The sequence below is a fragment of the Lepidochelys olivacea genome (genome assembly GCF_965140295.1).
Source record: "Lepidochelys olivacea isolate rLepOli2 genome assembly, chromosome: 1".
Classification (NCBI taxonomy): domain Eukaryota; kingdom Metazoa; phylum Chordata; order Testudines; family Cheloniidae; genus Lepidochelys; species Lepidochelys olivacea.
This window is the reverse complement of record NC_140411.1, coordinates 43645766-43661479: the sequence shown is the minus strand read 5'-3', so window position 1 is coordinate 43661479 and position 15714 is coordinate 43645766. Positions and strand designations below refer to the sequence as shown.

Genomic DNA, 15714 nt, shown 5'->3' with positions numbered 1-15714 from the left:
AGGGAATCAGGACCATTTTCTGAATACAGTCTGAAAGTCCATAATGAATACAGGGCCACTTCAGTTATTGCTCAGAAGGAGACCTTATCTGGATGAAAAGTCCTACTGAACGAGTTCTCATCTCAGGTAGGCACTGTGCATACTGCAACCACAGTAGATAGCATTTTGAAGCCCATTCCTCATGGGAGTTTAGCTCTGAACTACCATCAAACCAGAGAAGCTTGGAGGCTGTATGCTTACCCTGATGCAATATGCGAGACTCTTATGTGCTTCCACCTGAGGGCCAGAAAGGATTCTCATCCGCCATACTGACAAGAAATGGTGGTGGGATGGGATTAAATTATAGAATGAAGTACCAGTGCACTAACTGGTGCCTGGATCTGACAAACGCAGGTACCGATTAAATTAAGTTCTGCCAATACAGTAAAGCATCTGTGAGCTAAATGGAGTGCAGCTAAGATATAGTCTCAGCAGGGTGTCAGTAAATTAAAGGAGTTTGATGCTGACAGCTACAGGAGCCAGTGTGCTTACCAGGGGTCTAGGGGACCAGCACCATCAACTCTGGGCTCTAATGTGCCAACCCAGCAGTGCACTGATTCACCGTAGAAGTTTGGCACCAATAGTTCCAAGTGCTATTGCACTGATTCAGCAGGACACTCGTGCACTGTAGGGTTCCATGCTTACAAGCCTCTAAAGGCAGTCAAATGCACAGATACAACACAGTGGTAATCCTGTCAGTTTGATAACAGTGGTGCTATTGGCTGGTTCTTTAAGTATGTGGAGGCTTGACTTCTCATAGCACTCATGGATGTTAGCCTTGGAATCAATAATTCAACCACAGGGTTATGGGATAGGGTTGTTTTCTGTATGACTTGTACTCAAAGCTGGAGATCCAGAAGTGGAAATTCTGCACTGATATTACTTTTAGAGAAGTGTTCAGAGGAGAATTACATGACTTATTGGACAAAATACTAATATATAAGAAAGGAAAAACAAACAAGGGTAACCAAAGACACATGACCTTTATCTATTCTAATGTTGTCTTATATTCTTTGACTAAAGAGTGGAACTGATGAAACTTCAGATTTATACAAGTTTTAAAGCTCATGGCATAACATCTTTAGAAAGTTTCATTGTGGGGATTTTATCAAAATTATTACTTTAAAAAGAAATCTAAATAGTTGTGAGGGGATGGGGGAATTGTTATTGTTGTTTGTTTGTATTATCGTAGCACCTAGGAGCCATAGTCATGGCTACAGCACAGCAGAGCCAATAAAGTGTTTTTTCCACTAGTCTTTTCCACTATTTTTCATTGTGTCAGCTTGAATATTGCAGAATGCCATGTGACTATCTGGAAGATATTGTTTTCATGGGAATTATTACTTGAATACCTATATATTAAGATATTTACACAGTTTCCCAGTTGAATGGGATTTGGACAGACAAACTGCTAGTTTGTTGCAATCTGTGTATATTGATTAGAATTTAATTGCAATGATTTGTTACCTAAAAATAAAAATGATTTTGCAAGATGCCAAATAACTGCTGCAAAACATTATTAAAGAAAATGCCAAAAGCAGTCTTCTCACTTCTGTATCAAATTAAAACTCCCAAATTTGTAATCTGCTAAAATTAAAGGTCTATATGTGAACTGTGGAGTGATTAGGAGAAACCACAGCAAATATTATCACTAGTGATTTGTAATTTTGGGCACCTGAATTTTGTGGTGCTCAACTGGAGACAGCTTAAAAGGCTCTCATTTTCAGAAAATGTTAAGTACGCGCCATTTGAAAATCAAGTCCCTTGATAGTGTCTCTGATTAGGCACTCAAAAACAGAGGCATCCAAAATCACTAGTCACGTTTGAAAATATTTGCCTTTTTGTATACTTTACATTCAAGAACTTCAATGTAAAAAAGTGCAATTATAGGACCTGATTATATTCTTGAATATACCAGAAGATCTACTGTAAAGGAATATTATACTATTGCAATGGAGTAAGAAATAATACAAACTCATAATATCCGATAAATTCCTTAACACTGTTTGATTAGATCATGATGCTGCTAGTAAATGACAAGATCTTAATGTAATCAGTGAAGATTTTAAGATTTAGAGTCTATTTCTCTCTTTGCTACATGTGGGATATGTTTGTAAACCTCTATTGAGAAAAGTTAGAAATTTGTTTCAAGAATTTTAGTTAATATATTGCATGATGATGTCAGAATTCAGGTCCTACTTGAATTATTGTCAAATAATTGCAGCTGAGTTGTGACAAGATATGGAAAATGGTGGAAAAGTAATAATGGACTTTTATTATTTGCAGTAATTTGGAAAAGCTGATAGTGGGAGTCCCGCCATGAATGGTGCTGACAGCAGGAGCTCCTGCTGCCTGGGGGAGCCATGGGCTGACAGCTGGGGCTTTTGCTGTTTGCCGCTTGGGGCTGACAGCAGGGGCTCCTGTTGCCGGCTGCCCAGGTCTCCCACTGTCAGCCCGTGCACGGCACGACTCTCGCTGTCAAAACTGCAATGGAAGCCCAATATTGGGAGCTGCAATTTCTGCAATATCGTGAATTGTGTAGGACCTTAGCCATAATGTAACAAGTCTCTATTATGTGGCTCCATCACATGATGAAACACAGATAGAGACACAACACAGAATAAATCAGAAGAAAGTTTAAACCAGCAAGGCTTTTTCTTTGGATTTTTCCAAAAATAATTTATGACAATAAGACACTAAACTGTATGAACATTATTAAGCCAGTGCAGCCCCTTAGATCCTCTAATGCCACTGCTAGGTCAGTGCTGAATCAGGAAGCCATAACTAACTCCCATCCTGTCTCTATACCATTCCTATGCTGAGGGGAGCTCAGGTTGCAGGGGAGAATGGAGCCTCATACATGTATGCATCGGTTCTCAATTTGACTATCATTTTGTGTACAATCAATCTGGAGAATATATAAAAAGCCAGTTATTTGTTTGGCATATGGAACAAGGGACCTTTAATCTTCTAAATATAGAACCATATAGAGGTCTATTTGTTAGACTGACCATATTTCTCAGCAACATAGATCTTGAGATGTCTCCCCCACAACACAATTGTATAGGGAGGTCCACCTTGCTAGTATACAAGAAATAAGATTAATTTATATTACCTAACTCATAGACAAACACAGTCCTCAGACGTCTTAGCAAATCATCAATCACTGGCATATAGATCTAAATATTCTAATATATTTTACTGTTTATAAATTCTTTTTAATAGGGTTGCTCCAGTGTATGTAAATAAGGGCTAAAAGCATTCCAATATTTAAAATATTTATGATGTAAATTACATTTATCTTATATCTTAGAAACTTAGTAAACAAAAAATATAACCAGGTTATTTCAGCTTGCAAATAATGAAAATCAAATATATATTTTTGATGAATGGGACCATTACAATTATATTTTAGTATAATTACATATACATTTTAAGTAGATTATTCAATTTATAACTCAGATGTATGATGCATATTCTTAAGAATAAAATTATTTGTCCACTTGCTAAGGTTGCTAGAAGTACATCAACAAATATTTTCTACTTTGCATCACTATCACTCTGTAATAGAGTGAAAATTCAAATGTGAAATATTAATAAAATTGCCACACAAGGTTCACTTATAGTTTTGAAATGATGAATTTTATAATTAGGACGAATCTCAGAAAATTTTTCAGAATGAGAGGGCTCCAGCCTCCACTTAGATTTATTTTCTTTACCCCATTCTGGAGAAGGACAATGGTGGTGTGGTCTGACCTTAGATTGTTCCTCGGATCTACCTTGTCTGGTAAGCTTCAGTCCTGGGTGCCACACAGATGATGTCCTGAGGATCTTGAGGCCTGTTCTCAAGAGCTGGAACTGAGTGAGTGGAATCTCTACTTACTGTAGCACTGAGGGAATTAAATTTCTGGCTCAGGGGATTGTTTTGAATCAAGGGAAGGCCTGTCAGGATCTGAGGTACACCTCATTTATTGCTCTAACAGGAACAATTTTAGGTGAGATTCCATTGACTTTCTGGTTGTAGTATAAAAGGAGCTGCAGACTGAAGAATGATCAGGGATATGAGATTCCCCTGAGCAGAAAAGGCACCTGCTGTGGCCGTCAGTTAAAGGAAGGGCCTGTTGCAGGAAGGGCAGAACTTAAACCCAGAGGACATAGTGGCTATCATACTCATGATAAGGCACAAACACCTAAGGAGATTCTCTGGGATAAAAGGAGGAATGGAAAGCTGCCAATGGGCAGAAAAGCTATTAATTAACTAATTATAAACTAATAATCTAAATCTATATAAAATATTTATAAAAAACTAACTAGTTACTAATGAGACGCAGGGATGACATCACAGTTCCAAATCACTACCATGGGTAGTAAGAGGAAACTGAGGGTCAGTGGGGTTTGTGTGCCCTTTATGGCCTTGGCAGTAAGGGGAGCAAGGACAGGCAGGGTGTAGGCATGGCCCCAAACCCGTGTGTGCTTGCTAGAAAGTTCCAAATTCAAGCACAGGGTGCATATGCACCGAAAGTGAGATTGATGTAAAAAATTACTTGAAAAAATTATTTTGCTAAAGCTAAAAAATAATTTTTGAGATCTTGTCTCACAGTAAAGAACTCCCCTCCTGGCCTAATCTACTATGCCACCACCACCTTCAAGTTTTTAGAACAGGCCTCTTTGATGAAGTCTATAAGCCCTAGACCTTGTAGACCTCGCTGGAATCTTAGGCATGAATAAAAGTATGAACCAAAGAAGGTGAACCAAAGTTGGCATGGCCTTGGCAGAATAGTAACACTACAGGCATTAGCTGAACAAGTAAGCACATTCCTGATGAGAGAATGGTACAGAAACACATCAAGTAACTACATAAACACATACCTAAGAGATGGTACAAGAACTCACTGACCCTTTGTAAAGATAAAGAGGAGATGACAGGATAATGGATGAGATTGTTTTGTTCAAATTAGCACGTATAAAGCACAGGATAATGACAAAAAGCATATAGAATGTAATATGTAATGTGTTTGTACCAATGTTTAAAAGGAGACATCATAGGAGGGTCATCTTTGTATTGGCCTGTTATGTTGACTGAGCTTTTACCTTGTCATGGGCATACATATGTTAGTGTCCCTGTGACCTGTTGGACAGGGCTTTGCTGAAAATAAACCTCACCGAGTGCCTTCGCCACTGAACCAAGCATGCTGTGGTCTTTTTTTTATGACTAACATTGAGGTCTGCTGAATCAGCAAGCTGCACTGTCTGCTGGTGCCAAGTACAGGGGAGCTCCCAAAACCAGCAACACTCTGCAATACTAACAGATCTCACTACAATGAGTTACACGCTGAGTTTGATAATGAATATACTCTTAGCACACTCATTTTTATTCGATAGAAAAATCTTGAATTATAAGAGAGCTATTCTCAAATTTCTTTTTATTGAAAAAGCTGTTAGAGTCAATGATTATTGTTTCATACGATAAACACTATTGATTTGTACTCAACTATGGCAATATTTTAGGTGACTTTAAAACAAAACAAAACAAATAAAAAACCTAAAAGCAACAAACTAACAAAAAACGCCAAACAAAACTATGAATGCTTTACTAAGGGCAATTCTTTTCACTTGTGCTCAGTGTTTCAGATGACCCATGCCACTTTCAGTTATAGCATTTTATCTCCATGACGTAATTCCATTGAAATGTAATTGTTCACATATAAAACTGAGGCTGTTCTCCATATCATAGCTATTCTTTGACCTTTTCACTGTTGTACTTTCAAATCCTCCACATTCATGATTCAGTTCTCTGTTTACTAAAGGTAAATTGTCATAACAAGAAACACTTCCAGTTGAACTGATTATACTATGATTAACTAGCAAGGTATTTGAATAAGTCAATATTATTTGCATACTCTTATGTTTAGCACTAACTATTTATTTCTCTTTCACATCCTACTCTATTCAGATTTGAACCCTGCAACATGTATTTGCATGATGAATTACCCAATAATTTCTTATTGTCTTCTATTTTAATTTGCCATAAAACAACTCCATCAACTTCAGAAGCCAAATTCACTGCTGATGTAAGCAGTAAGGATGTAAGAGGCCATATTTTTAAAGTTAAGTACACACAATTGTATATGTACTTTTGCATGTGCCTAACATATATGCAAAAACTAGATATGCACAGGCAAACACAGCTATTTGTGTGCCTAATTGATTAATAGGTTTACAGACTTTAAGGCCAGAAAAGACTATTATGATTATCTAGTCTGACGTCCTGAACAAAAATTTCACTCAGTAATTCTTTCATCAAGCCCTTAACTTCTGTTTGAGCAATGCATATTTTTAGAAAGATAGTGTGTCACCTGAATGCACAAATGCTTGATTTGTGCCTTCAATAATATAAAATTGGACATGCTTAACTTTAAAATTCTGACTCTAAATTTCAAAAATATTTTTATTTTAGAAAATATGGTCTACTTAGATGTCATTTTGTGTTGACTTCAATTATACTTGAAAACCATTTTACACAGGGTTTACTCATCCCTCTCAGTGCTATAGTGTGCTATTTGCCCCTGTGCACCCACACATATTTCTGAATGGGATATTTGTCTTGAAGACCCACAAAATTCTATACTCATATCAGTCTACACATTCTCTTCTCTTCCTTTTAATCTGTGGGCATACTTCCTTCCTTTTGTCTTTTTGTATATTGCTTGATACTGGAATGATGTATGAACCAGTATGGATAAAATAACGTCACCCATCAGAAGAATGGGTCGGTCTTAAGAGTGTCCCTTAAAATACGTAAGTATGGCAAGAACTATCTTAAGTCTGTGTGCTTAAGAGAAGAATGACACAATAAAGGGTTTTCTGAGTAATGAACCTGCAGCTTGTGCATTCTTTTATTTGAGAGTCCATTTGAGTTCTAAATAAAAGTAACAAAAAGGGTTTCAGATAGTTCAGATAGAGCTTATCTGTGGTGCTCAGGGGTCAGAGGGAATGGTGCAGCACAGTCAGCTGATTCCCCCATGGTACTGATGAATAGGAAAGAGTTGATCCACAGGCAGACAGGTCTGGGGAATGCACATTTTCCAAGTGAGGTTTGTATGGCAGAACATTGACATGATTGAGCTTCAAGGATTATGGTTAACTGAATTATACTTTATGTAAGTAATGCAACTAAAACATTCAGAGTCCTGGGGCAACTACATTTACAAGATCTTCTCGATTCTAAAACAGCATTGAGTTCTAATGACACCTTCAAAGGCTGTAAAGCAATTTTAAACAACGTTAATCAGCTAGTCAAAAGGTACCAGTTATGATCATAATAGCCTGGTGATTGGTTTGCTACTTTTCCACCCATCTTAAATACAGAGGTATTTTCCATCTATTTCGCCACTGTCACTCAATGTAGTAGTGTTACAAAGGGTGAGGAATAAAGATCAGGACCCAGATACGATTAAAATGAAACCTTCAGCTTCTCTTAAGCAGACAGTTGTGGTAAAGAGTGATAAGCAAAGCTATTTCAAAAGAGGTTTCTGTGATGACCTCAATTTTCCAATGTGCTGACTCTCAAAGTAATTAAAAAAGACAGAGGCCCCAGTGAATGTGATTGAATCTGGCATTTCACAGATGCTTCCAGCATAGCTTTTGAATGACTTTAATTGTACTATAATGCAACATATTCTGTCATAAAGGTTTACTCTCTATTAAAGGTACTATTTGCACTACTATAGTTAAAAGTTCTATTAGTATTTCCATTCTGAACCTTTATTTTCAGAAGTTTATAATTCTGTTGTAAATATTCACTCCCAGTTTAAATTTTTCATGCATTTTTTTACTATGTAAGCACATTTTTCTTTACTGAATAGAAGACATTTAAATTTTGAACATTATAAGTTATACAAACTTACTTATAAAACCTCTGAAAGTTAGTTGTTTGTGCACTGTGTGTGTGTGTGTGTATGTGTGTGAGAGAGAGACAGAGAGAGTGAGAAGTGCTAGCTAAAAGGCATAGGATCATAGAGTCCTAAAAATGTTTCTATATTATGATTACAAATGTATACTTATGTCATAACCTGTAAATCAACCAAGACTAACCAAAACTTCATACAAAGTAACAAAAACAAAAATAAAGACATTTACTCTCAGGCATGAAAGAAAAACTTGACCTATGTTAGCCAATACATATATGTTAGGCGTAATATACACCACATTAATGGGCATTATGCAAAAAGTTACATTATGCATGAATGGTATGTCCTAGCACAGACTGGGATATACCTCTACATCCAGCTGGTTTGGAATGTGGTATCCAAAGCAGAGATAAGGAAAGTATAGAACTGGTGGGTTAGATTTTAGTGTTGAGTAAAGAGTTTTGTAGCTTGTAAAATCATACTATAAATACTACTAGCTGAAATGCATATCTTTGAAACATACCTTCTATGGACAGTAAACATGCTGTGTGATAAGATTCGCTTCCTGGAACGAGAGTATGTATGTCTCCTTTTTGTATTTTACTGCTTTGTCTTTAGACAATAAATTTGGCTAAGTCCAGTTATTTGGTCTCAAACATTTTTAAGAATGAACTCTGAATGTAATCAAACAATTGACTCTACCTTTTAGTCAATAACTACTATATTTGTTAATTTATATTTAAGATGATACAGACTGCAATTCTTAATAAAGAGCCTATTAGACAGAGCTATGCAGGTAGTTTATAGTTGTCAAAAATAGGCATAAGTAGCTCAAAGTGACTGCCCCCCCAACACATAAGATAATTTGAAAACTAAAAAAAAATTAATAAAGGTCTCTAAAATAAGAGAGAAATAAGATTTAATTCCTCACTGGAAAGGGAGTCTGAGATTGGATCACAGATTCCATGGCAGCAGAATTTCAGGACATATATCAAGGGGACAGTGCTTTGAGACATTTGTCCCTGGGATTGGCAGCTCTAGACTAACTCCATGTCTCTACTGGATCAAACACAACTCTGCAGTAAGATATGCTACTCAAGGAAAATCAGTGAATATGCCTGTTTTGTCCTATGTTGTTCTCCTTCTATCATGACAATGATGGACCACAAAAAAATCTTACCTATATGAAATGAATGTTTAATATTCACCCACTTTACCAAATGCTCTGAATACCTCTCAAGAAATAAAAATAAACAGCATTAAAATAGGACCTAGTCAAGCATGTGTGAGACAGTGTTTAAAAATATATTCCAAGAGACTCTGAAAAGGTGTTGGGAATATAAAAGCTTCCTGATGAGACGAAATATTAGAAATGAGATGAAGAATAGGAATGAAACTAGAAAACTCAACCCCACTTAATAAGTCAGTGTTTTACTATTATAATTACATTAGTCTAAAAAAAAAAGCTGCATAACTTGTAGGCCATAACAGAACAAAAGTAGTATACCTGGAAAAATTCCTTTCACATTAGAACTCAAAATATTTTCAAATATAATCAACGTGCAGAAGTATGTAAATTGGTACCCAGCTTCTAACAGAGACAAATTGAGGTATTTCTTAATTACATGGCCAGAAATGGTGTCCCTGGAAAGATAGAAGATACTAACTATTTTTAAAAAAAAAAAAAAAAAAAAAAAAAAAAGGAGTACTTGTGGCACCTTAGAGACTAACCAATTTATTTGAGCATGAGCTTTCGTGAGCTACAGCTCACTTCATCGGATGCATGCCGTGGAAACTGCAGCAGACTTTATTTATACACAGAGAATATGAAAAAATACCTCCTCCCACCCCACTGTCCTGCTGGTAATAGCTTATCTAAAGTGATCATCAGGTGGGCCATTTCCAGCCTAGATTTGTGCTGGAAATGGCCCACCTGATGATCACTTTAGATAAGCTATTACCAGCAGGACAGTGGGGTGGGAGGAGGTATTTTTTCATATTCTCTGTGTATAAATAAAGTCTGCTGCAGTTTCCACGGCATGCATCCGATGAAGTGAGCTGTAGCTCACGAAAGCTCATGCTCAAATAAATTGGTTAGTCTCTAAGGTGCCACAAATACTCCTTTTCTTTTTGCGAATACAGACTAACACGGCTGTTACTCTGAAACCTAACTATTTTAACTAGCTCTTTTCATGGATTTTATTAGTGCACTAACTGAAGAGAACAGAATAATTCAAACTGCAATAATGAAGTACTTCATGTTTTTTTTAACCAACCTGAGAATGAAAGAGTACATAAGCATGAATATACACCAAGCAAATTAATGCCAGTGTTTATAAAAATTATACTTCAATGGAATTGTCTCACAATTAGAGAACAGAAATGCTATACAGCTACTGAGACACAACTGTAGAATTACTTTTCAGTTATGTAATTCATTCCACTGTGATTGGCTGGTGTTTCTAATTTGCATTATGACAGCAAATACTAATCCCTGCACTTTGATTAGTTGAGAGCCATTATTAGGCAGTTAGCAGGTAGGCATTTGTATTACTGCAATAATCAAACAATGATTTTACAAATCACTCTCTCTGGTTAGCCACTATACAGCTCTCTATGTGTTTCCGTCAGAATTCTTATCTATATGTCCATAAGAAACATGACTACTTCAGTTTCTGACCCTATCCCCACCCTATTACCCATTTAACTCATACAAGCATATAATTGGATTACAAAACAAAGTCATTTTACTGGGTGGGAAAGGGGCTAAGCCTTCATCATTGGGAAGGAAATACTAAGAAGAGTCCTGTGGGAGCCATATTTGTTGTGAACATTTACATGGAGAGTTCTGATAGCAGCAGCCAATCACAGCAGATAGATTTACAGTAACTAAATACAATGGGAGGGGTGATAAAATACTTCAGCATAATCATATCCTCAAGTTACTATAAAGTGTACAATTACTACATCTTAGGCTAATAAACATCTATTCCCTTGGTGCCTTTTAGCTTTAGATACAGACATTTTCTCAAAACAGGGAGCATCCTCAAGTTGTCATTTAAAGATTCAGAGGAATGTCCAACACAATATCTCTTGTTAAAAACAGGGCTAGAATTTGTCTGGGGAAATATTGAAACCTCTTCAGAATATCCTGAAGGCCATTAAGAATTCATAATCTGGAAAAATAACTCAATGGTTAATTTTATAGGAATTTCTCAGATAACTTGATAACATTTTATGTGTTCAATATACGTATAATAACACTTTGACAAAGGTTCAACTCTCTGGAATATTGAGAACATTATTATTACAGTTAATAATTATGGTGATATTAAAATCTAAGAAAAGCGTGGAGCTGTGTAGGTCATATGTTCTCAGCTCACTTGTGAGCGTCGATATAAAAGTCTTGGACAAAGTACTGGCAGAATGCCCAGAACTGATTGCACTAAAAGTGATTCACTCTGACCAATAGGATTTATGCTCAGAAGGTCTACTTGTATGGCTCTAAGACATCTATTTAAAGGCCAATATCAGATGAAAATTAGTTCTGACCTTAGATGTTAGGTAACTATCTTATTGCTGCCCAGAAGGTTGGATAAGCAGACACACAGATAAACTATACAGCAGGGAGAACATACAGAGTAGACAACCGTTATCCTAAAAACTGAAGCATCTCACACTCTAAAAATGCAAATGCCTAGTTCCGACGAATTATGTTGAGGTTTATAAAGGATTTGTATATCTAAATGTAAAAGGTGAAAAACTGTCTAAATATTACTTTAGTAGTAGAAAACTAAAAATAATTTATATCATAGGAAGTGAACAATATGCCTTACAATGACAACCTCTAAACATGAGCTGTATGTTATTTAGGGATATAACGTATAAAAGAAGTAGAACACCAAAGTATTATAAATTATAAAAGAAAAAAAGTATTGGCATCACAATGGAGAGAATGTTTGAATTCTGACTCTAACTTTAGGAAAACTAGGGCATCTGTTTCCATCTCAAGGTAGAATTTCTCTCTCTCAGCATTTGAAAGGCTAGAACTAACTACTTAAATGAAGAAGATTTTTGGTCTGTGTTATTGCAGCTTTTATCAGCTTTTGTCTAATTTGAAAGGTGGGATTAAAAACAGGTGATGTGCACTGTAACTCTCTACCACTTGTCCTTCTTACTAGGGGTATAAAAAAAGTGAACCCACACCTCTTTTTCCTTCTGAGTGAGACTTATGAATGCAGCTACTTAATCTGGAAAGGACTCCATTTGTATTGCTTCACATTCTAAAGCAAATGGGATAATGAAAAGACAGACACCAAGGCAAGAGTAATGGCACTGCCCTGTCTCCATTATTTATCAACAAGAAGATATGGTCTAACAAACTTGTCACTTCTTATCGAATAAATCAGTCTCTTTTGAAATTCAACACTAGGGTTACAAATCCAGGAGACTATGTAATTGAGAAAGACATTTGTGTCAATATTGTTTGCTTTGATGCACTAAACCCTAATGACATACACAGAGAACAATGAAGGAGGTCTCAATGCATATGCTATAAATTGAAGGGTATGAACATTAAGTGCTTTGCAGTTAAAACACCCTTGACACACAGGGCCCAAAATACATTTGAGGCTGATGGTTTTTATTCAAGTCTCAGTACCTCTAGTACTACTTGCTACACCCTTAACCATTTAATATCACATTAGCCTGTGAGACAGCCTGCAGAATATAATCATTTGACCAGAAGAACCACCAGGGGGTTGAAGAGCAGAATATTAAATTAGACTCTAAAAAGGCATTGTGATATTTGAGGTGAGGGAGTAAGTGATATAGCTTGGTCCCTATGAAGCTAATCTGATCAGGAGGTACAGATTTAAATTTGGAATAACTTGATGCCAAAACAATGAACAACAGAATTTATAAACTCAATCTATTATTATATAATTATAAAATTAATTATTTTAAATAAATAGACTTTGGAACAGTTTCTGATCCCACTAACTCAATATATTGAACATGGACAACTAGTTGGGATTTTAGTCATTCCACTTGAGCACTGGCAACTCAAGAGCTGAACCTGTGCTTTTAGTTGGCATGGCCAACTCACTAAACAGATACTGCGAAGGGTATGCTTATCCACGAAGGTCAGCTTTTCAGTACACTTCAAGTATCCTGAAGGCTTTTCTTCAAATGTAACTATCCAGTTTGGAAGTTCAGCCAGTGACATGAAGAAAGGCCCATGAACCTTAAACATTTTCTCTTTTTTCCCCCACACCCAAAATAGTGATCAGGGTAAAGAAGGAGCCCAGGGAATAAAACCACAGAAGAGGGAGTCCCTCCTAAAGCAGCAGACTGGAAGTGAGTGAATGAGAGAGCTAGTGTGGGTTGGGGAGTTGTCTCTTTCCCTCTTACCCTGATCTTTGACATAGCTATTTAAAAATTAAATATAAGACTATCTATCACATGCTGAATGTAGAGTGAATTTATCTCTTCACCACAATCCAAACACGATTTACTTTGGCTAAAATACCCTAAAATTCAGAGCACTGTGTGTGAAAGAACAATATCCCAGGATTAGGGAGATCTGGAACATGACAGGTGCAGAATACATTTAAAGTAATTTTCTCGCCAGAAAATACTCCTTAATGCTACAGAGCTGGACTTTTTTATGTTTAAGTGGCTAGTCATCCTTTCCTTGGGTTGTGTGGCTTGACTGAGAACCACCACATACATCCTTCAAAGTCTGCATTTCTGCAGAGGTTTTCTATTGGCTTGTGCCAGATACCACTGTGGAGGCCATTTTTCCCCTAGTACAAGATTTGTCCAAAAAAAATCTTAACTACATACCTATTAGTCAGTGATGAAGTATTTTTTTAACTTAATGCAGATAAACGACTTCTACTATACCGTAATAAAGAAAAATGTAAATGTTACTTTAAGTGTTCCAAATAAAGTCAAGTATAAGTTTAGATGAGGGAAATTAAAAGCTTTAAAGCACTATAGTACATTACTTTAATGATCATGAATATACTCATCATGAATATATACCAATGATCAATCTCAAAAATTCATCTCTATGTGAATCCTCAAAATAGAACATAAATAAGTCACAAAATAGGACGAAAAGGGAATAATATTACCAGCAATTACTGTAAATATTGTTGGGATGCCCTAATGGTCACATTTATGTTTACCTAAAAGAAAATGTGAATATCTGTAGATAATTATATTTTACATAAAAGACATATATATTTTTTATGCAGAAGTTCTTACCTAAGTGGTTTAAAAGCCTCTGCTCTGACAAGTGGTGTCTCTACAGAATGTTCAAAGAGGGCCCCTTCTGGCCCTGAAAGACAGGAAAATATATAATGGAAAATGTAAGAAAATTGTACACTGATTTGCGCGCCATTGCAGTATCATAAATTAGATTTCTATACATTAACATCAAGGCAGATATATTAACAATATGTTTAAAGTTCTGAGGCCAATACCAGAAGAAGAAGAAAAAGGCAAAGTGAAGAGTGCAAATACAAATCACCAAAATGAATACAAAATCCTCTTGAAATGTACAAATAAATTGTTGAGATAGTTACTACAGTGACCCCTTCATATTCAAACAGTTGGGTAAATGTGAGATTTGCATTAAAATTAATAGCAGCTGCATAACTGAAACCCCACAAGTCTTTTGAAAATATTTAAGTCTTGAACAATACCACAAATACAAAGATATTCAGAGTTTGGACTGAAATTTCTTCTCAGGTATTGCATCATACTGTATGGTAACATCACCAATTATTTAGACTTCCCTGTCTTTAGAGTAAATTGGTGAGTAAAGCACACACTTTCAAGTTGCAGTGGGGGAGGCTTAGATTGGATATTAGGAAAAACTTTTTCACTAAGAGGGTGGTGAAACACTGGATTGCGTTACCTAGGGAGGTGGTAGAATCTCCTTCCTTAGAGGTTTTTAAGGTCAGGCTTGACAAAGCCCTGGCTGGGATGATTTAACTGGGAATTGGTCCTGCTTCGAGCAGGGGGTTGGACTAGATGACCTTCTGGGGTCCCTTCCAACCCTGATATTCTATGATTCTATGACTTTCAGCATTAAGAAAAAAAAGACAGGGAAACACCAATTTTGACCACAAAATGAACAATTTAAACCTTAGTGACAGACATTTATTATAACTTGTGAATGATAATCATAAAAGAATCATAACATGAGTTCAAGACAGTAATCCCTGAATATTAATCTCATATTTCTGCATTGCTCTAACAAAAACAATCTGGTAGCAGAGACAAAAAGGAAAGGTTACTCACCTTGTGTAGTAATTGGAGTTCTTAGAGATGTGTGTCCTTGTGGGTCACACTTTAGGTGGCAGTGGGTCCCGGTGCCGTTGATCGGAGATTTATGGAAGCAGTGTCCGCGCGGGTCGCATGTGTGCAGTAGGCATCTCATGGTGTCGTTGGTGCCATGTGTAGCACACGCAGAACCCGAGCCCTCCAGTTCCTTTTCTAGTCCGCAGAATCCTCACTGCGAACTCTGAAGTAGAAGGGAGGAGGGCGGATAGTGGAGCACCCACAGGGACACACATCTCAAAGAACTCCAGTTACTGCACAAGGACATGCCTTATCTATGCGAGAGATAATGGAGAGAGCATGCTTAAAGGTTAAGACAAAACTGGCTTAATAATGCTCTTTGGCTACAATTTGGTATAGCGCTGTATTATACTATTCTACAAATTCAGGTCAAAAATATATCCACAGTACT

The 15714-nt window shown here is 36.5% G+C and overlaps 1 protein-coding gene across 4 annotated transcripts in view; it reads right to left on the bottom strand.

Annotated features, from left to right (window-relative positions):
* The window catches only part of SGCG (sarcoglycan gamma), a 140532-nt gene that overhangs the window by 16496 nt on the left and 108322 nt on the right, over positions 1-15714 (bottom strand). For all 4 annotated transcript variants that reach the window (XM_084633683.1, XM_084633684.1, XM_084633685.1 and 1 more), the window contains one exon: positions 14223-14295. In XM_084633683.1, coding sequence (XP_084489809.1) covers positions 14223-14295 — 73 coding nt within the window. The remainder of the gene's footprint in view (positions 1-14222; positions 14296-15714) is intronic.